The sequence below is a fragment of the Falco naumanni genome, chromosome 4 (genome assembly GCF_017639655.2).
Source record: "Falco naumanni isolate bFalNau1 chromosome 4, bFalNau1.pat, whole genome shotgun sequence".
In the NCBI taxonomy this organism is placed as follows: domain Eukaryota; kingdom Metazoa; phylum Chordata; class Aves; order Falconiformes; family Falconidae; genus Falco; species Falco naumanni.
Window position 1 is genome coordinate 40193584 of NC_054057.1, and position 21068 is coordinate 40214651.

At 41.8% G+C, this 21068-nt stretch overlaps 1 protein-coding gene across 11 annotated transcripts in view; it reads right to left on the bottom strand.

Moving 5' to 3' along the window:
- CUBN (cubilin) overlaps positions 1-21068 on the bottom strand; it is a 155164-nt gene that overhangs the window by 131910 nt on the left and 2186 nt on the right. For 6 of the 11 annotated variants that reach the window (XM_040593691.1, XM_040593689.1, XM_040593692.1 and 3 more), the window contains exons 3-17: positions 20038-20205; positions 19349-19485; positions 18092-18340; positions 14425-17775; positions 14141-14270; positions 13690-13782; positions 12648-12686; positions 11765-11866; positions 10726-10829; positions 6984-7110; positions 5358-5526; positions 4457-4588; positions 3233-3328; positions 2557-2678; positions 203-389 (exon numbers count right to left, since the gene is read on the bottom strand). In XM_040593691.1, the coding sequence (XP_040449625.1) occupies positions 203-389; positions 2557-2678; positions 3233-3328; positions 4457-4588; positions 5358-5526; positions 6984-7110; positions 10726-10829; positions 11765-11866; positions 12648-12686; positions 13690-13782; positions 14141-14270; positions 14425-14549 (1426 nt within the window). In that variant the 5' untranslated portion in view covers positions 14550-17775; positions 18092-18340; positions 19349-19485; positions 20038-20205. Of the gene's footprint in view, positions 1-202; positions 390-1824; positions 1900-2556; positions 2679-2794; positions 2921-3232; positions 3329-4456; positions 4589-5357; positions 5527-6983; positions 7111-10725; positions 10830-11764; positions 11867-12346; positions 12530-12647; positions 12687-13689; positions 13783-14140; positions 14271-14424; positions 17776-18091; positions 18341-19348; positions 19486-20037; positions 20206-21068 lie in introns of those variants that run through there. The other 5 variants (XM_040593690.1, XM_040593694.1, XM_040593695.1 and 2 more) reach the window with 5 other exon arrangements.

Sequence of the window (21068 nt, forward strand, 5' to 3'; positions counted from 1 at the left end):
GATAAACAAAGCATCTATAAACAAAACTCATGGATAACTGACTTTAAGGGACTTTGGATTGGGACCTGTAATCCACTGAGAAGAGGGCTGGGTTTTTTCCACCATGACTTGGTTCTTATTTACATACTAATCATATACACCAAGCATCTACTCGCTGAGGCCTGGTGGCTCATTTCTCCTGGGCAGAAGGTCCTGGCCGTACCTTGCTGGGCAGTCTGGCACTGTGGTCCTGTCCAGGCGCTGGTGCACTCACAGGAGTAGCCATTGACCCCATCCGTGCAGCTGCCCCCATTCTGGCATGGGTTGCTAATGCATTCATCAATGTTCTCCGTACAATTAGGGCCTGTCCAGCCCACATTACACAGGCAGAAATATCCAGAGATCATTGCCTACAGGTATAAGCAAATGCAATAAACTTAATAAGCATGAATCACATAAAGGCATCAATGTAGTCCGCAGAAAGACTGGTATTTACACTTATTTTATGTGGAGATATCAGAGCAAAGAAATAAAACCTTTGAAATATAATGGCCTTGATGGTCACTGGTGAACACCAAAATAAAGCTAATCAGATTATCTAGCTCTTTGTTTTTTCTATTAAGTTATTTCTTTGCAGGGCTTGTTCAAATTACTTTCTAAAAGTCAAATCAGTATTCATTTAGTCATTCAGAAAACTGTTTGCTTGGCTTTGAAATTATCACCCTAGAAACAAGTCAACCATATTATCTAAACCTTATAAATAGCAAGTCAAGATAACAGTGGTTTATAAATCATTTCTCTCAAGCCTGTTATCTAGGAAGTCTGCATGCACTGCAGTTATGTGGGCTGTTAACTTCCATTTTCACCCTGAAGGATGTTAAATGGGAACAATTTCATTGCCTTCACTGCGTTATTCCTTATTCTGTATTTCTTTTCCATTTCTTTTGTCTCAACCTTTAATACTTCTCCTCATAATCAAGTCTTTCCATATCTCTAACTGTTTTAATTTCACATCCTCTTCCTTTATATTCATTTTATAGTCACGGTTTTTACAGGTTAAGCAGAACATGGTATTCCAAGGTACAGGCTAACAATCCCATCTTTGGTGACATACAATTCATGTGCTACATTCTCTATTTCTTTTTGCACTCTCTGTTCATGTCCTGGGTGTCCTGAACAGAGATTTTCAGTATGAGGGAAGACAATTTTGATGTGTATTTAGGGCTCTGAATGCTGCTTTAGAAGTGAAAAGCTGTTTTCTGATCTGCATTTATTTAGCTAACATTGCATTCCATGTCACTATGCCAGCCAAATATAGCTTTGCTGTTCTTCTGTTTTATTAGATGCTTCTGTAGTTCCAATATTGAAGTATCTGACTGTGTTATTATCTTTATGCAGTAGTTCATAGCCATGATTGCCTATGGGTTTATGTTATATATTTAGGGGAAGAAGTCATATCTTTTAATAGGCTGACTAAGATAAATAGTTTCTAAATAGTCAGAAAAAATAGATTACACCTGGGCACAAAGGGGCCTTTAAATATCTGAGTGAAAAGACAATAGGTATCCACAGAAGAGAGAGTGAGGAATGCTGAAAAAGGATAGGGTGGAGTGCAGGAGAGGGGATCATGTCCTTTCACACAGAAAATGGGAAAAGGGAAAGGTAATGTATAGAATCATAGAAACATTCAGGTTGGAAAAGACGATTAAGAACTATTAACCTAACACTACCAAGTCCATATCGTATGTCCCATTTCCCCCATGCTGCCCAAGATCATCAAAAGAAGGATATACCCAGACCAATGTGGACAAATGGGATCAGACTCTACTGGAACAACAAACATACCACTTGTGAAAATCTCTCAAAAATCATCAGTGTAAATATCCTCCACACAGATTTATCAAAAACCACAGTTCTGCAGTGTGGACTTTCTTAAGCACAGCACACCTCACTGAGGAAGCCAAAAGGCCTTCACAGGGTCCACGCAGAAAAACTAAATGGTCACTGCGCATAAGAATAAATTCACACCACCAATCAGTAAAGATCCAAAGCTCTCAGCCCAGCAGGAGTACAACCAATTCCCATGAAGCACCCTTTCCATACTCATATAAACAGCCTGAGACACCAGGGGGGCTCTCACAAGATCAGCCTAAGAACACTAACTGTACTGGATATTTACAGTATGAAGGCCAGCAGAGGTACTGCTTTTGTTATCTTGGGTAATTCCTCCATGATCCAAGGTGGCAAATTACTTCTGTGTCCCACCAGGGACAGCCGTTCACCAGTTCTTCACCACCAGCACCAGCATCCCATCACTAGCCTGGGGTACCAGCTACAACCTTTCAGATTCTCAGTGCCAAGATTGCTGCCTCTACTTTCAACACAAAGAAATGGCTTACATGCCCTGAAACTCACTTTGTTTTCCCCAGGTATATCCAGTCATCTCCCACTCCCCGCTGGCCTTGCCTCAATACCTTTAGTATGTCTGCACTCAGCTCTCCGTCTCACCAGTCTCCCTGTTGTTACTGGTAATAACTATCTAACAGTGTCATTAACTGCAAGGAGCCCAGCACTTACCAAGCACTGCCCATTGGCACAAGGGTTTTGCAGCTGACAGATATCACTGAGAGCAGAACACCCGTGCGGCCCATATCCACTTCCAGTGTACCCAGATGTGCAGGAACAAAACGGTATTGGCCCTTGCGAGATGAGACAAGATACAGAAAGTAATATGGTCCTTGTTACAATGGCAATAACAATGACAGTAAAGGTCCCTAACATTCTGAAGCACAGCCTTTACAGAATTCTAACTTACTTCATCTATTGATACCTCCACTGGTCAGTGTCCACTTTGGCAATGGAAAGATCCCTAGTGTTGCTTTGCTATGGGTACCTGAGAGTCCAAGGTCACCCTCCAGGGAAGTGGTGGGAGTAGTCAAAGTGAATTTATGGAAAGGAGAATAGTACAAGCAGCTGAAATTGGAAAACCACATCAAAGAGAAATGGTGAAGATCTCCACATTTTTATGATGAAATGCGCTCTTTAGTGGAGCCTAAATCTATTTCTGTCAGTATTTGTGGAAAGGCCTGCTGGCTCCAGCTAACCTGCCTCTAAACTCCTTTGTGTGAGGCAAAACTGTGGAGAAGGAGCTGCAATCTAAATATGTTGCTATAAAGTAGGTTTAGCCTAACCAAACCCTCCTTGAGATTCACACTGGTATTACTCACAGTCCTTAAGAAAGGACACATCATACCTGAAGCTGAGGTACAAGTAGCCAAAGGATGGCACCCTCCATTATTTATTGAGCAGATATCAACCTGGGTACACGTTTGTCCATCTCCCTCATAACCTGTTCAGAGGTAAATCTCAGTTAGCCTGTAACAAACAATGTTCTTTGAGAATCGACAGCAAAACAATCATCTGGTGAGCAAAATAATCATTTATGGTGTAAAATCATAGTCTTCTGCAGTTAAAAAGTTGAGATAGGCGCAGGGATGGATTCTGATTGCAACTAAATCCTCCCACGATTTCAGGAAAAAGGTATATTAGTGCTAGCCAAATACATATGAGGTCGGTTCTCTCAGCCACCATGTCCTGCCCTCCCTATATATCTGCACCCAGCCAGCCCCAACCGCCTCCAGGCTTCCTGCCGCATGCCAGAGCTGCCCTTGGGTCCCAAACACAACATCCAGCTGCCCTCAGGAGGCTCAGCAGGACCAAGGCACTACAGCATGACTGCACAGCCAGAGCTGAGGTCCACTGCACTGCATCAGAACTTGCCTGAGGCCACAGGTGGTAGCCTCATCCTGCAGGGTGATGGCCTTTCAGCGCTCAGTAACTGAGACTGTTCACTACCTGCATTCTATTGCCATTTAAGTAGAAATCTAAAGGTCAATTTGAAACACTTTGCCCTGCTAGTACTTCTAGTATTGACAGCATGCATTTCATAAAGTATTTTAAATCATAAACCACAAATTATAAAGATGTAAGTCACAACTTCTGCTGCTTGACCTGTACTGCAGTAGAAACACTGCCTTCTTAGACAGCATTCAGAGCATGACAATTATCAAGGTCTTTTTTAAGACAGACAATACAGCTGATTTATGGCACACAGGATATCCTTTCAATTAATACAGATAGTAATTACTCAATCCTTGTTTCCATTAACGATGTTATAAAGGAAGTACCTCATCAAAGCAAGGCTCTAACACTGAAAAGGGCTACCTAGTACAGGAGAAACTCATTTCAGAGAATCATCATTAGACACATACTCCGCAAAACGTTCATTAATAGCTGAAGCAGTCTGAATAAACTTGGACTCTGCGTTCTGTATTACAGTCTTGTTTTGTGTATGTAATACTTTACACAAACCTGATCTTCAGCTTCTTAAGTCTACCACAGAACAGGACCAGATGTGTTGAATCTTGGTTTTTTAAGCCTTTCCATAGTTTTAGCAACAAAAAAAAATCCATTCTACCTGGTGGACAGAGCCCACAGTGGAAGGATCCCATTGTGTTAATACATTGAACCATTGGTGCTGTTGAGCAGCCTCCATTATTATTTTCACATTCATCAATGTCTTGGCAACTGTAGCCATTTCCTTGCCAGCCTAAAAAGAAGCAAAGGGAAGACTTTAAAATAGAAAATCCCTGGCCTTTTCATTTTCTTCTTAGACCAGATCTTTTCACAAAGCAGAAAAATATGACTTCTGAATTTCACTTCATTAACACAAGAGAAGACCTGTCCCTCTCATAACTGATGAGAATTAATACTGGTCTGCTAAATAGGTTACAAACACAACAGGGTGGAGATGCGTGTGCAAGAATGTTTTATTTTAACTGTATTCTGGGTATTCCAGAACCAAACACACTTTAACCTAAAGAGGAGGCAGTTCTTGTCTAGTGCATACATGTACAATTTGCAGCAAAGCTTTATTGTAAGTCTGGTTAAATACTTCAAGTACTCCCCCTACACACATCACCCACCCAACTCAGGAAGAGGAATCACAGGTTATATGGCTCGAGGGGACAATTAGATTTTTATATTGCCTTAGGACAGTGAGCATAAGGATAGGAAATTATTGCACACCTATTACATGAAGGTTATAGACATGATGGACATAAATGTACCGAAGGACATGAGGGTACATCAGACCTAATTAGATGCTCAGTTTAGGATGTGGTAAATCATGCATTAGATTACTGCCTGTGTTACCTAGATAATACATAACTTGCAGGCATTTGTTCTCTAGAACACAGACCAAAGCATTTCATGGAGTCGCTCTCATCTAGATTCTATGCCTGCACTCATGACATACAGGCAGGCAGTACTACCTACTGCCACCCCCTCCCATCTGAGGGCACGGAAGGATGTGATACCTGTGGGGCAGGGACCACATGAGTAGGAGCCTGGTGTGTTGTAGCATTGCACAAGCGGGTTCTGTGAACATGGACGATTAGGGAGGCTGCATTCGTCTATATCAGCACTGCAGGCAGAGCTGCCAGGAGGGGACATCCATCCAGTGTCACAGATACAGTGGTACTTGGGCTGCCACAGCAAACATCACATTACATATTTAAGGCAGTTAGAACAGTCAAGAAAAGGGCAGGAGGAGTTCATTTTATAAAACGTCTTTCAAACTACAGCAAGAAAGCTCTCAGAGCATTACATGGTTTGCACACTGTTTTTAAGTTGCTTCAGTAGTTTTCTCAGTCTATTTCTTCCTCTGAATTTACCTATTTAGATCATGGAAGCAACAATAGGCTCATTCATTATGTTCATAAAAGAAACCTGTACTTTAGCCCAAAGCTCCCAGAGAAAATGAGCAGCAATTATGATTTGTACATAAACATAATTAAAAGTCATCAACTTGCTTCGTAACCAGGGTAAACAGATCAATGTAAGCAACCTGAAATCAGCCTGGCTGTACACTTCTAAGCAAACTGCTCAGTAATCTGTGGAACGTGCAGCAGTGACGTTAAATTGCAAATATACGTTTTCTTTGAGGAAAACTATTTTCTCTTTAGTAAACTTTACTAATGGCCAGATTTCAGCATTTATTTAGCTTTGGTCCAATTAAAGCTAGTGGGAGCTTTATTGTTGACTGTCACAGGAGCACACACTGTTAATACAAGACTGAACCCTTTTGAAAAGCTTTCTCCACAAAAAATGGGCAGAAAACAAGTGATGAGTTGTGAAAACTTGTACAAATTGAGCAAAGAAATTATTTTATAGTATAGCACAAAGAATATGTGGTGTGTCTGGATCGTTGCATAGGTGTATAGGAGTGTTATAAGCAGCGCAGGCTTGGCAGGGTGGTTTTGGAGGGCTGTTCTAGGTGGAAAGAGCCACAGCTGGCATTTTCCTTATGTCCCTTTGGAGTGAACAACCTGTACCCAGATTCTCTCCCAAAAAGAATGAGCTGGCTTGCTCCAGAAGACCATTCAAGTGTATGCCAGCATCCAGCCAGTGCAGACACTTAGAGAGCTTGGGCCTGGAATCAGAGACCAAGTTCAAGTGACAATGAGGGGCACCAAAGATGATCAGCAGCCACCCAGCTGCTATGCAGCCCTGGCAGCTCCCAGGCCACTGACAGTAATGTTCCACATGTATGCCTTTTCCCAGGGAAAACAAGATTCACCATGTTTGTCTGTCCTTAACCATTTAGGTAATGAAATATTCCAGCAACTCAGAACTTCACAAATAATGAACAGTAAGAATATTATGCTTCAAGTAAGACTTTGACTTATTCAAAGAAAATTCCTAAGCTCCCCGTGGATGTAGTAGTAGTAGTGATACTGTGACAAGTAATTCTAACAAGACACAAGGCATTTTCAATTCTTTCTGCTGTCCTTGGGACAACAGAGAGGTTAGATTATGTTACGCAATGGCATTTCTCGCTGTTTTTCAGCAGCAGTGTGCACTACACAGTTCTGTGGTACTCAGTATTAGTTGTCACTTTTTTATGCTATGCTGTATAATGAGACTTGTATGTTGTTCCTTACCTTGTTGGGCTGATCCCTGTCTGCATCTATGCAGATGCCATGCCCACAGAGCATCTGAGATCCTCCCTGGCAGTCATCAAACTTCAAGGCACAGTGAGACCCATAGGTTTCTGGAGTACAGGAGCAGCTAATGGTGAAAGCAGACAGAAAAATCAAAATGTCTTTATATAACTGTCACAGATCCCATATTGCCATAGTAAGAGGTTATTCCCCACTCTTATTTATGTGGTGTTCATATTCAGCTATACTGACAATCCCATTAATAATCATGTATTTTCATTCTATGGCAAGAGAAGCAAAGTCAGAACAGAGGCAAGGCTCTTGTTCAGCAGAGACTCAACGGTCAAGTGGGACTTGCGCATATCCATGACTGAGCCTATGGGAGAATCCACAGCCTTTTGTTAGATTCATAAGCGCAAATCCAGAAAAAAAGAAATGTCTACTATGAGACTTCAGCAGAATATGAGCCTAGAAAACTCCATTTCAGTCGAAGAGCACCTAAATTTTGTGTTTCAGTTTATGACCCTCATATGATGCCAAGTGTCCAAAACCCTAACTCGAGCAACATGCAGAAATGCCATGTCTGGCCTGTCTCAGGGAGAGGGGTACCTTCACCCCCACACCTTAACATCTCAGCAGCTGTCTCAGCAGCAGCCCAGCTTTCAGGTAAGTGTGGTGGTCAGGAGGAGGCATTTGGTGCTGATGGGGTGGGAAGAACAAAGCAGTGGGCTGAAGTGAGGCATTCTGCTGGGGGGATCTGGATTGCAGGCTGCCAGCTGCATCATGTTGCTATTTACAGGGCACACCTTAGACACAGCACTGTACATATGTGGTGGAACCGAAATAGGGAACTTCTAAACCATCAGGTAACATTTCCCTTTTCTCTGACCTTTATTTCCACATAGACCAAATCTGAGGATGTGAAATACAACTAAAAGGGACCTAAACCTTGCAGAAAGCCTCCTGTAAGTTCACTAGCTTTTTATTAAAATGATAGTCAGATACTTCTTCGGATGCAAGTTACATGCTGCCATGTCTGCTCCTCACGGAGACATATGGCAGGTACACACCCTTCTTGCATTGCTTTTAAGCTGGCTAATGGAAATCTCTGTAAAAGCATTTATCTGCAGAATTTGAATCAGGGTATTCCAGTGCAGCTGATCTGGACCTTGGAGCAATTTATTAATAAGCCGCTACTGTCCCTGTCAGTATCACATGCTCAATTGAAATAGCAGTGTGATAAGCCAATTGCAGGCAACTAAATGCTGCACCCAGGACAAGCAACCCACATGAACTCAGGCTTAAAGAATCACAGTAGCTTAATGCTTAACTGCAGTCTGCAGTACTGTAAGACAGCAAGTTCATTATTGTAAGAGACAGCACACAGACCAACACCATCCTGCCAGTGCATTAGCTCAACCTGGGCAAGCACAGAGGCAACAGGTCAGGGAACCAGATCGCCTTTGTATGTTCAAAGTACATTCAGAGCCTCCAACTCCAAAGGACACAGCAAGGCAATCTGACTGGCTCCGAAGCAGGACAATGGCACTGTCTCCTGCCTAGTCTGGCAAAGATTAATCTGCTCCCATCTGAAGTTGCTCAGAGAACAGTTTCAAGAAGTAGGTCACACCACAAGGAGCTTCAGCCAAATTGCAACGCACTGCTGCTCGGCACTGCCCTGCTTCTCTCCCATTGCTGATGGCACGTTGTGATGAGGCCCCATTATTCTGGTTCTCACACAAAAGTCTGATAGACTTGGGGACTCTCACAGTCTTTCATCCAAATGACGCAATGTCCCCTTACAGTCCTGATTCAGGAAGGTATTTCCTGAATACCCACTCTTTTCCCTCACACTTCAGTGCTTTCCCAAATTACGGCTTGATGCATGCAGGTAAAGAATCTGAATCGGGAGCGAAGACTGCGTTATGCTCCACTTCACAGTACCTAATCCAGTACTGCCCTTCACCTGGTGTTATCTCTTAGGGCTATGGAAAGTTAAACATCACCCTTTTCTTTATCTGCAGTCCATACTGCTGTATATAACTACACCAGAGCAGGAGTGGGGTGACCTGGGTTGCTGGGTCCCAGAAAATTTAGCAGCAATGTTCTTAAGAGTTGTTGAAAAGAGCCAGGTCACACTACCTGGGGATGGATTTAACATCAGGGGAGCACTCAGAAATAAGTAAGCTGGTATGTGAAGGGAGACTGTGAAGACAATACAATGGAGTAGGAGAAAGGATTAAACAATAATACCGAGGGTGTAATGCAAAAGCAGTAATATTAAGATTTGGGTGACTTATAGAGAGGTCTTAGTTCCTTTCAGGAAGCATTGATTCAGCAAGTACCAAGCAGGGCAAGAATTACATTGGGGAAGAAACTTACAGGAATCATGACTGTACTAACACAATGACAACACTTGTGAGAATGGCAGAGGGTTTGTCCTCTCAAACCTTAATTTAGTCACACAGCTATACATCACATCTCTGAGCTTGTTAAGAAACAAGTAAAGGCAGGCTGCTTTCCATGTTGTTTCCTCAACAAAAGTCTGTATTGGGGTAGCTGCAGGCAAGCTAGAAACATCCTTTAAAATCAAAGGAAAGCTGGCAGGAAGCATCATGTACCAGTGACACCTCAGCAGGCTCAGTGTTAATGCTGAAGCGTGAGGAGCACTGCAGAACTTCCCTTGTGTGACATTCTTCCAAGAACTGACAAAGCACTATAAACCAGTGTTACACCAAGCAAATATTTGTGGGGGCCAAGGTTTTCACGCTGAAGCAGGAGACAAAATGCTTTGCAGAAAGCTGTGGCACGCTCTCCAGCCTGCTCGTTCCCATTGCACAGGGGTAGCTTTGTATTATATCTGAAAGTTATTTATATACCAGATTGTTTGACATTTTGGAAAATCAGACACAGAACATTCAGGATGGCTTGCCCTGTAAACAAGAGCATGTTTCCTAAGGAGCTGGGCACAGCCAGAGAAGAATATGCTCCAGGGACCTCATGTCTATGGGAGCCCACAACACAGAGAGCCTCCTGGCCACCCGCTGCAGACAGCATTTCTCCTCCCTTCGTGCCTGGCAGCACTGTGCATTGCTTGCTCTGCTACAGTATCAGCAGTGCCTCTATTTCTGGAGGAGCTGAAGGCATTTCTCAGTTATGCAGTGTGCTGGGAATGCCAATGATCAAGGGTGCCCATATATTCAAGAGGTTTCCAACAACTCAAAACCTTTGCTGGGCCAAAACTGTTCACTCCTTCATCTCCTCGTTCCCTTTGGTCTCAAGGGGTGGGTGATAATGGAAGGAAGATAACATGGCTGTGCTAGATGGGTACATTGGTGAGTGCTGGTTACAGACCAGCATGCTGCATGTCACCATGCCATCTACGTCCCACGGTGCAGCAAATTTCCATTAAAGCATCTGCACCTACAACAGAGGGTTGTAGGGTCACTGGAACCAGTCTCCAGTTGGCAGCCCTTTTCCCCAGAATGGTCATATGACAAACCTGGTTCTTGCTGCTCTTCTTATGCCAAAGCAGGCAATGGCTTCGGAGGGCCTTCTGTGTCTGTGGTGGGCTTGGTGTATGGTGTATTAAGGATTTTATATTCTCTCAGACTGAAAGGGATGATAGAGCATCGATACTAAACAGACTTACTCCTAGCACTTGTGCTGCAGGTGTGATATGGGGTACAAAAATTGCTGAGTATTTTACATAAGGTTTTTGTGTCTAGTTTTGAAAAGTTACCTGTAGCTGCCTGGTGTGTTCACACAAGTGGCTCCATTCTGGCAGCCTAACGCTGTTCCAGCATAAATCTGGCATTCATTAACATCCACTGAACACAGGCGGCCCTAAGATGAAATGGAAAACCAGTTTATTTTCCAAATAACTGAGAAATTAAGCAAACCATGGAGCCAATGTTTAATATAGTTTCCAAAGATATATAAACCATGGGCTGCTATCAACACAGCTTCCCTTATGAAACATTATAACAAAACTCTATTTTTCAGCTGTGTTTTTGTGACCCTGGTTATCAGTCAGATGGGGGATAAAATATTTCAGATGTTTGTACAAAGCATATGGACAGCATAGTACTGTCATCCCCCCTACTTTCCAACTTGCTGGCAAAAGGCTCAGAAGACTTACTTTCAAACAGTTTCTGTCAGGAGATGCTGTTTTATTAAGACTGAAAGTAGAGCAATTGTGATCCAAATCTTGCTCGGATAACTTTAAAGTTGAGAGCCTTTGAGAAGAAGATACAACTTCTCTATCTCTAGTGCGTGTAGCAGCACCACTGAAGCCTTTGCCAGTAAAGTCTTTGGTTTTAAAAAACTCAGAACAGGACTGATTACTTACATCCCCCTGTGTCTTATTTGTTTGAGTGTGAATAAATATCCTTCCCTTTCCCCATTCTCTGTCTATCCTTGCATAAGATCAACAGGAAGGCATGCAGTTCAGTTCACTGCTCAGCAAAAACCAACGACTAATTCTCTGCTGTGGGAACTGCCAAGCATTGCTGGCTTTGTGGGCCATCACCCCTGTGTAACAGTGCAGGGTGTGGCCCAATGGTTTGGGGTTCATTTTTTTGGTATATATTGATATTGTTGAGAAGCAAATGTGTTGTCCTTCAACCAAACAGTAGCCGTGATACTGCTGTTTTGCTGTTCAGTATATCCCATTCTGCCCTGAGCAACCTTAAAATGCTATGTTTCATCACAATTACAGCGTCAGGTGTATCCTCACAGTTAAAATACATGGTCCACGTTCAAGGAGGCTAAAGACTCACCTGCCAGTTGCTGGGGCAGAGGCAAAAGAAACCATCCAGTGAGTTTACACAGGTCCCTGAGTTTTCACAGGGGTTACTACTGCAGGCTTTCCCCTGGAGAGCCTGCAACCCAGGAAAAGAGCAGAAGATGAGGTTCCTGCTTATTTGGTGTTCCATTACCATTTATTCTCAAGTAAAACTTTTTCCCCTCCCCCTGCCATTCTTTCTTGGATTCCCTCCCTGCCCCCACCCCCTTTTTTTTCCCCAGCAAGGTTGATTTGTATAGGTTTTGAGCTATTCTGCTTATCCCTGTACAAAATAATGACTAATACAATTGGTCTTACACAGAATGGCCAGCTACAAGAACTAGAATGGCAAAAGCCATGCAAGAAGTAAATATTAACAGAGACATAGGCCACAGGCTATAAGTCTAGATGGAGGATTATCTGTCTTCTCGATTCCATGGGTGACTCATCTGACAACTGCTTTTACTGGCAGCTGTAGCTGTGGCTTGTGACAAGCTCAGTGTAGAAGCGGGTGACTGTTGAAAATCAGATATTTCCAGTGCAATATGAAATCCAGTTTGAATCCTCCAGTCTTCACCTTGACAAATTAGTGAAGGAAGAGTTTACTTCTCCTTGGTATCTAGTTGTTGTTCTTAAGTCTACAACTGTTTTTCCTTTAAGGATGCAAGCTCCTGCACTGTTTATATTTTGTAAGGCGCATTTCACCTCCTCCACAAATCTTGGGAGTTTTTTTACCTCCTGTTACCAAAATAAAGTTTTCCTGAATAATACAGGAGAGGAAAGAAATAATTCAGCTATTTAATCATTGTAACCTCACTTTATTTACTTGGGGCAGTGTTTTTCTTTTTTGATGTCTAGTTTGCTTCCCATTTACTCACCTGCTCTAATCTTTGAAGTTTGTTATCAAGACTCACGATCTGCAAGAGAAATGCAAATTGCATTGTGCTTGGTATGACAGTGATCACAGAAGCATGTACTGGATGCTGGTAGACGAACAAAATACTTTCTTAAGAGAAAAAAATTATATCTGGTATGTGAAACCAGGTGACAATCAGGTTCAAATCAGGCCCATCCACTGGGATTTTGGTGGTTTAGGCTGTTCAGAAAATGACAGCTTAAATATGTCCCAGTTTGGCTCCAAAGAACAAGACTCAGTCTTGTGAAGATGTATTCAGGTGCTCAACATTCAGAATGTAAATATTCCAGCAGGACTGTTTGGGTGCTTGCAAGCATGCAAAGGATGGAGGTCTGAGGCAGCACGCCAAAAGCCAAGAATAGGCTCACCATGTCTCAGTGGGTTACAACCACTAACAGCAAGCTGAAACTGAACCAGGGAATATGACGGATACGTAGTAGCACAATTTCCCTAAAGGGAGGTCTCTTAGGCTATAAAATATTTTCCTGTAAGGAACCTGGAGCAACACTATAACAAAAGACACTTAAACTAAGTCAGACAAAGATTTCAAAACCTTTTGTTGGACAAAAATCTTCACTAGCGGGGAAGAGACAAAACTACTGCATAGGTCTTTTCTTTCCACTGCCAACCCCTACAGCCCATTTCACCTATGGAATGAAATGTCTGTGTAACAACTTTAAGAACATATACGGCCCATTTCCTGAATTTAGTGGGATTTCACTTCCATGAATATTAGAGTATATAGACCATACAGATGTTGACAGTGAACAAAAGCAGCATCCTGGTAACTGGAAATTATAGGATTTACAGGAATTATTTTTATTGTCTCCAGAGTTACTGAATAAGTATCTCAACATTAAACACAGACCGAGCTGATATCAAATGTGGACTCTGCCCCAGTTCTCTGGAGTCCCAAAATATTGAAATGAATCAGGTAACAATGTTAATCTGAGGAATGGAAAACTGTGAATGCTGGAGGAGGGTAACATGAGGGTATGGCTTACCTGGGAGGTCAGCAGAGCAACCTGCTGGGACACGTTCTGAGAGGCACCATTAGCTCTTTTAAGTTCTCGAATCTCCGCGTTATTTTCTCTCACCTAAATTTAAACAGAGATGAAGTGAAACAAGCTTGACTTTTTCAAGAGCTTACAAATGTAAACAAGCTTTGCTTTTTCAGAAGCTTAGGAAAGTTTCAGTCTTGCTTAACTTTAGTATTATAAAGTCCACTTAAATAGAGCTCTGTTACATATACAGTTTTGTCTTTTAATTATTTGCTGAAATGGCATGATTACAACTCTGCAACAGCTTACTTTCATATTAGAGTACTCGCACAGAGAATATAAAATAACCACCATACAAAACACATCAAAAATTTGCTAAGACAAATCCTGGAGACAAACAATTAATGTGCAAAACTGAAAATGAAAACATATTAAAGAAAAGTAACTATATCACCTGACTAAAAAGTTCTGCAAGGTCTTCTTCATTGATTTTTATTTTCCCCAGTAGTCCAGTTCTAAATTCAATATTTTTGCTGGAGCCAGCATAGAACACTAAATTACCCTGCTCTGAGGACAAACGAGGCCTGTTGTGTTAGAGAAAAAACAAAGAGATCATTTAGTTACAGATATCTGCCAAAGGGTATGGAAAATAGAGCTGCAGTAAAGCCATTCTGTCCCCATTACTGGCACCTAGAAGCCGCCATATGAACAAATGCACTTGCAAGCAATGGTACTTACTGCTTGTCATAAATGGTTCTTTTCTGTCTCTTTTTTTCATGGTGGTTTGGTTCACAGCTTAATCCAGTAAGTAATAATAACACAAGTAAAAGCCCAGGAGCAGGAGCAGCAGCAGCCCAAAGCATTGCTCTCTTCCAGCTCTCCTGTGTTTGAAGTGAAACCTCCAGTGCTGAATTGTACTTTTGCAAGCCCAGGTGCCCTTTGCTCTCAGCTCTTGATTCACAAGGTGCCCATTCTGCTGTCTTGTCTTGCAAGGGTGAACTTTCTGTCAGGTATCTTAATTAAAGATTGACAGCATGCAAATCCTCTATAGACATTAAATGCATTTTTCTCTTTTTGCCTTTTGGTGTCAGTAGCTTTGAAATATCATTAATTGAAATCTGCCTCTATTTTATCATTATGTTTGACCTTTGTACAGCTGAGCACCCCTGTGTCTCAGAGCACCTAGTAATCTGCAGCTGGCTACTGCAGGAACAGCTTGCTCTCCCCACATGATGCACAACATGGGCAAAGGAAAAACTATCTGGCAGCACTAAAGGACCTAAATTGTTACCAAAAAAACCCAACCCCAACTCCACAAATAAAACCCAAAGTGGCTGGCAAGGAATATTTTTATTGAAAGAGAAGCTTCCAGGCAGTAATTTGTTGGGCAGATGACAAACAAGTTAGCAGTACCAAAGAGCATCCCATGGATTACAACAGCAGCAAAATTCAATTTTAACCAAATATGGTTGCTCTGACTCAAGGATGACTCAGTCCCCAGATGCTGGGGAGATGATCACACACAAAGGGGACTGTATTTTGTTTGGCATGTGTAGGCTGTCTTCACTGCACACACTAGGGCTCCCAAATTCAGGGCCAGCCATAGACAATGCAAAAGACCAAGGAAGAATTCAAAGGAGGCTCAAAAGTAATTGCAAAAAAATGAATATGTTTTGAGAGCCAAAATTTTAATCTTGACCCCATTTTCCTCTACCCTTCAGCAGTACCTCATAGCCTTCTCAACAGAAGTGTCCCACCCAGATGCTTGTCAGTACTTGTCTCTGAGGCCCAAGCTGTTGCTGCTGGAAACCATGAGAGTCCACATCCCACCTCCCCTTTGCTTTTGTCAGTCTCCCTATTGCCCTTGCACAAGGCTTTGCTGTGCTTTACTCTCCCTGCTCAGGGGAGCTTTGTATATGTTTTCCTTCCTCATGCTAGGAGCTACCTGAACCTGCAGGACCACCACCGTTCTTTTTGATTTTCCATTTTGCTTAGTAGACAACTCATCCAGATTACTCGCATTCCAAAACTCTACTGACAGAGTAGCAACAGTTGTAACTGCTCTTGCTTGAAGACAACAGTAGTCACCACCTCACTGATGCTTTAAGCCCCAGACCGTCCCGGAGGCCAGAGAGCTCCTGCACTTCCTAACCCTGTCCAGCCTTCTTTTCTGCTCCAGCTTGCACTTGTCACCCGCACATGTCCCACAGACAATGCAGGACATGCCCTGGGGCTGGGGGGTTGAATGAACTCTACAGCTTTTACAGACAGAAATGTTTTGAGGTCAAAGCACCCTGTAAAGAGACTGGACGTGGTGACAAAAAAGACTCGTGTCACCTCAAAAAGAGACAGATGTGGACTGTAAAAATGAATATGAAGCCAGGACACCTAAGGTTGGTGGTGCTGCTGCTAACTTGATCTTTACTGTGAATACCTATAATGTTTGAGACTGTATCAGCTGCATTCCACCACCTCCACCTAGATTTTTATTACATTTTATTATCTGTGGTTTTAGAAACTTCTCTGAGAATTCAGAACAGCGTGAGCCTGCTGGCCACCTTTCCTGGGCTCAGACTGTGATCCAGGTAACCCAGCAGTTACTGCTGCTGCCTACAGATCTGGAAGGGCAGAGGTGAACCTCCTGAACTCACAGCAGACAGCCCATCCCACATGGCTACTAGTGCAGTAGCAGCAGCTCAGCTCTGTGGATGTTCACCTGCTCCACAGCAGCCTGTGGCCTCCAGCTGTTGCTGCCGGAACAGAGGAACATGAAGAGGAGTTTCCATGTTTTGTCCTTTACCATCATAGGGGATAATGTTTACATGAAAATACAGAATTGTATCCTCAGTCGTTGAAAACTGTCACTGCTCCAGTCAATCCAAATGAGCTATGGATTTCACACGAGCTGAGAATCTGTCTCCATGTTGGTTTTTTTAATTCGCCATTATGCTCTTTGCTCTGAACTATTCAGGAATAGCAGAGCATAGACAAATTACTGATGTTTCTGTCTAGTCAACCGGACACCTTCTGCCTCTAGGTATCCTAGTACTGTCCATTAAACTAGTGCTCTCTAACATTCTTCATGTCAGTTCTGATGTCTGTTTGGGGTTTTTTTGCTGGTTTGGTTTGGGTTTTGTACTGAGTTTTTACAACTTGTCAGTTCAGCGTCAAGGTGAAGAAACTACGGGTCAACCAAACCTGTACTACTTATGCATGCATTCAGCCAGCCTGCTACTTCAAAGACTTTCTCTCACAAAGTCCATTGTATGCTGACAGTTTTCAGCCTGGACTTCAGCTGTGACCCACAAAATCCTTCCTTTTCTCTATTCACTTCTTTCACATACTCAGTATGTATTGCCCCTCTCTGGTGCCTGTTAATCCTTATTTCAAGCTTTCCTTTCCAACTAATTAACTCTGATATACCAAATGGCCAATGAGAATAAACCATAGAGGATGGGGAGAAAGCTGTTAATGCAAGGAGGAAAAAGAAATGCACCTTGTCTGCCTGCAAGCTTTATAGCTTAGAAAAAAAGTTGACCTGAAAACCAGGTAACTTTGACTATGCACTGATTATAGGATGGAAAGAGAGCTCTGGACATCTAAACTTTGCATGACACTATTTTCCACTTAATTAGACCTTCCAGATTTTAGTTAATTACACTCTATTCCTAATGAGTGTAAACCTTAGGCTGGCCAAGCTGGGAAATCTATAAACCATCTTAAGGAGAAAAAAGCAGGTTCACACCTTTTAATTTTACTGAAACATACTGGACTGAGACATCATTTTTGGAAGAACAGAGTGGAAAACCTGCAAATATCTGGCATAAGAATAGGGGCTGTTCTTTCTGACAAGAACTGGCATGAACTACTCCTCCTGGGAGAGATCATTCATTACCTTACCGACATAATAGCTGAGGAAATACCTCTAGAGTATAGGTTGTGCACAGATTTGGCAGGAAGTAATGGAGCATTTGTCTCTAATTCTGATTGAAGTTCATCCTTACTAGCAGGGACTACAATTTACCACCATCTTGTGTAGCTGTGTGACATGAAATGGTGATATCCCTCTACTTCTCTAGCAGTATGTGCCTGCAATGGAAAGAAGACAGGAGTCGACTCAGATTATCGCCAAAAATTCAATACGCATTAATTGCGCCTAGAAAGTCAACTCAGATGCAGAGACATGACACAAATCTGTGACAATGGTCCCTTTCTGTATGGGGGAAAGGGCAACTATTGGTGTGAATCCCAACCTGGCTAATAATTTAATGGAAGACTAATAGATAATTCTTTTGTTCTACAGATGCAAAAGAGATCCCCGCTATTCAATGTTATGAATTAAATATTTGAAATAATCATAAATCCAGCCCCGTCACTGGTTTAATCCTGAGTAGTGCACATTTACCTGCGTTTTCCCTCAGCTGAGGTCATGTCTCTCAGTACTTCCATCTTCACTTTCCTGGATCCTCTTTCATCTCTCCTCTTTCTAATATTCCAGTGTTCCAAAGTGACACATAACATATGAAGCAGTACTGTCACCTCCACGGTACGTATGTGCAAATTGCTGGTGTAAACAATGTTCTGTATCAAATTCAGCTCTTTCTGTGTGTCCCTGCAGCTCTGAGACAATCAAGCACTAAGCTGGTATCAGGCCCTACACAGAGAATCAACAACCACAAAGTTTACAAGAAGCAGGGGTGACTGAAAAATAACATTCCTCTTTCTGTCCCTTACCTATAACCATCCATCATCACTTCCCTCCTTTTCTTCACATGGCTGGAGAGCTTTATGGCTGCAGCACCTTCCCCAGGGCAGCTGCAAGCCTCCATTTCCCACACCACTTCTTAAGGATTTCTTTTACTTTCAGCATACTGCCCTCTGACACCTGCTTAAGATTTTGCTCCCTCAACAGAGTTGAAGTTAATAAGTTACCTGCTGATGAAGTTAAACTAACTGTCCAGGAAATCCAGGTTTTCCATTTTTAATAGCAAATAGCAAAGATATGAGCTTTGATGTATTTAGCTACTTCAACTGGAACTGATCTACTGTCTCAAGTCTACCTAGGTTACTTAATATATAACTGCCTTCATCGTGATAAAGTTTTTTAATTGCATTATGAGACTCGTATTTCAGTTCCTCTTTTTCTGATTTTTCTTCCTACACATTATTTCTACTAACTACCAACCACTTTGATGCTTCCTATTTTCTGTTTCATTTTTTCTAAAATTTTCAGTCAGTTACATTGGCTTTGTTCTTTTCTATTATTCCAGTCCTTTTAGCACATTCTAATTGCTAAATTAATGATTGTTGTTAAAGCAATGTACACTGGAGTTATTTTTAGGGACTCCATTTGCATAGCCACCGTTCTCCACTACTAACCCTAAAGCCATGAATGGACTTGGCTGCACAACCTCCCTCAGATTCATTCTATTCTGTACTGTTGGCTTCATATAGAGGCTTAGATCTGAGCCAAGTCCACAAATCATCTGCTGTGTATTGATGCTGTGATCACAAATATTGGCATTCTGTCACCATACAAATATAAGGAAGTAGGAGTGGTCAAACTGGGTTAGAAAAAGATTGACTACCCTGTCTCCAACAGTGACCAAGAGCAGGTAGTTAGGAAACGAAGGATACATGAAGGGGCAAACACATACAGTACCTCTCCTAGGTACTTTCTCGGCCTCCATTTTATTTGTAGCTTGGGAACTTCTTCTGCCAGGAGGCTATTACTCAGTAGTCTCAAAGGATTTTTCTTCCATGAACTTGTCCTGTCTTCTCCCTCTCTCCATGCTTCACCTTACAACACATGCACAATGAATAAGTAATGCCACATTGTAAGCAAGATCAATACACAGTCAAAATGCCACTCAGAAATACTAATTCTCAGTAGAATCCCATTTTTAAGTGTAAAATTTATAAACACAATGGGATTAGTTTTTTTTTAATAAATATATATTGGGCAAATATTTGAACTAATCAGAACTACTTGTTACTGTCTAGGTGTGAGACAATACAGCAGCAGCAATGTGCTTGCTTCCAAATGCTGGGCCGTAATTTAAAAACGTTTGAGTTACAATGCTCAGTGCATGGACAAAAGGACAAGACCAGCATGCTCTCAATGAAGCTGGGGATTTCAGGAGGTACTCCTGTATTTAAAATCAGAGATGCTTCCCACTGGAGAAGATTTTAGGGACTTTTTTTCTGCAGTTTTCTGAATCCCAGTGAAGGGTACCTAACTAGAGTGGCCACCTGAAACTCCCTCCAACGACCCTCTCTCACTAAAAGTGGTGTATTCCACTCAATTCTAGCCCTTCCAACTCTTGCTTCTTGCTTCATCAGAGCTCTTACCAAGAGATCCCTTGTCCACACTTCCTCCAACTGTCAAAAGGACCAGGTGGAAGAAAGTAAAAGAAAACCACCCAGTTGTCTTGCCTTCACAAGTGGCTGCCTAGTCATCTCAGGCCACATACTTCTTTTCTTCAACAGCTATATAAATTCCCCAAACCTTGTAATCAGCTAAAGATAAAAATAACACATATCTCTTCATGCTCTTCATAATAACATTTAAATTGACATACTATCATTACTTAGTATTTCATTTTCCCTGGTGTCTTAAATATCAGTGATCTATTTAAACAAGTTGTTACTAAAAAAGCATAAACTTCCCCTAATGAGGCTTTAACACTAGAATATTCATGTTTCCACAGGCAAAAGGAAAATGGTTACTGGAATTCATTTGGGGCTCTATGCCTAGTTTATTACACTTTCACATTATTTTTTCTCAGCTATTTCTTTGACCACTTCTACTTTATACACTATTTAAGACTGCCCAGAAATGCTTAGTATTCTTAACAAATTATTATTTTGTCGCCTCCAAATCTTTAAACACCGTGCAGAAAAAACATACAGACAGCACCTAAGTCTTTCCAAGTATCTAAAGAGGCAAAATATACTAAATTGCTAAGGACAAGAAATATAATTCACTATCTATACAAAAAGCCAGTAGTGTTAAACCTCAGTATGAACAGCAAGCAAATAGAACAGAGAAATCAAATGGTGAGCTAAGGACAAGTAAGTTCATTCTTGGTATGTAACAAGTATTTGCTACATTTTCTATTTATTTTAGAAATGTGTGACAACTGCTAAAGCAGAACTGTACAGTCATTGAAGCACTGGATCTGTTCAGATTTCTGTTGAGATGTCTCTTTAGAAAATAAAATGGGCTTATCTATGATTAAGTTTATGACATACGATAGTGTTATCACAGATCAATGTTTTTCCAGCCTGTAACGCACAGACTCCTGACGATTCTTACTCCTACAAGGGTCAGCAAAAGATGAGATGATAAAGGCTGTGGGTAGGAGCCTTATATTCACTGC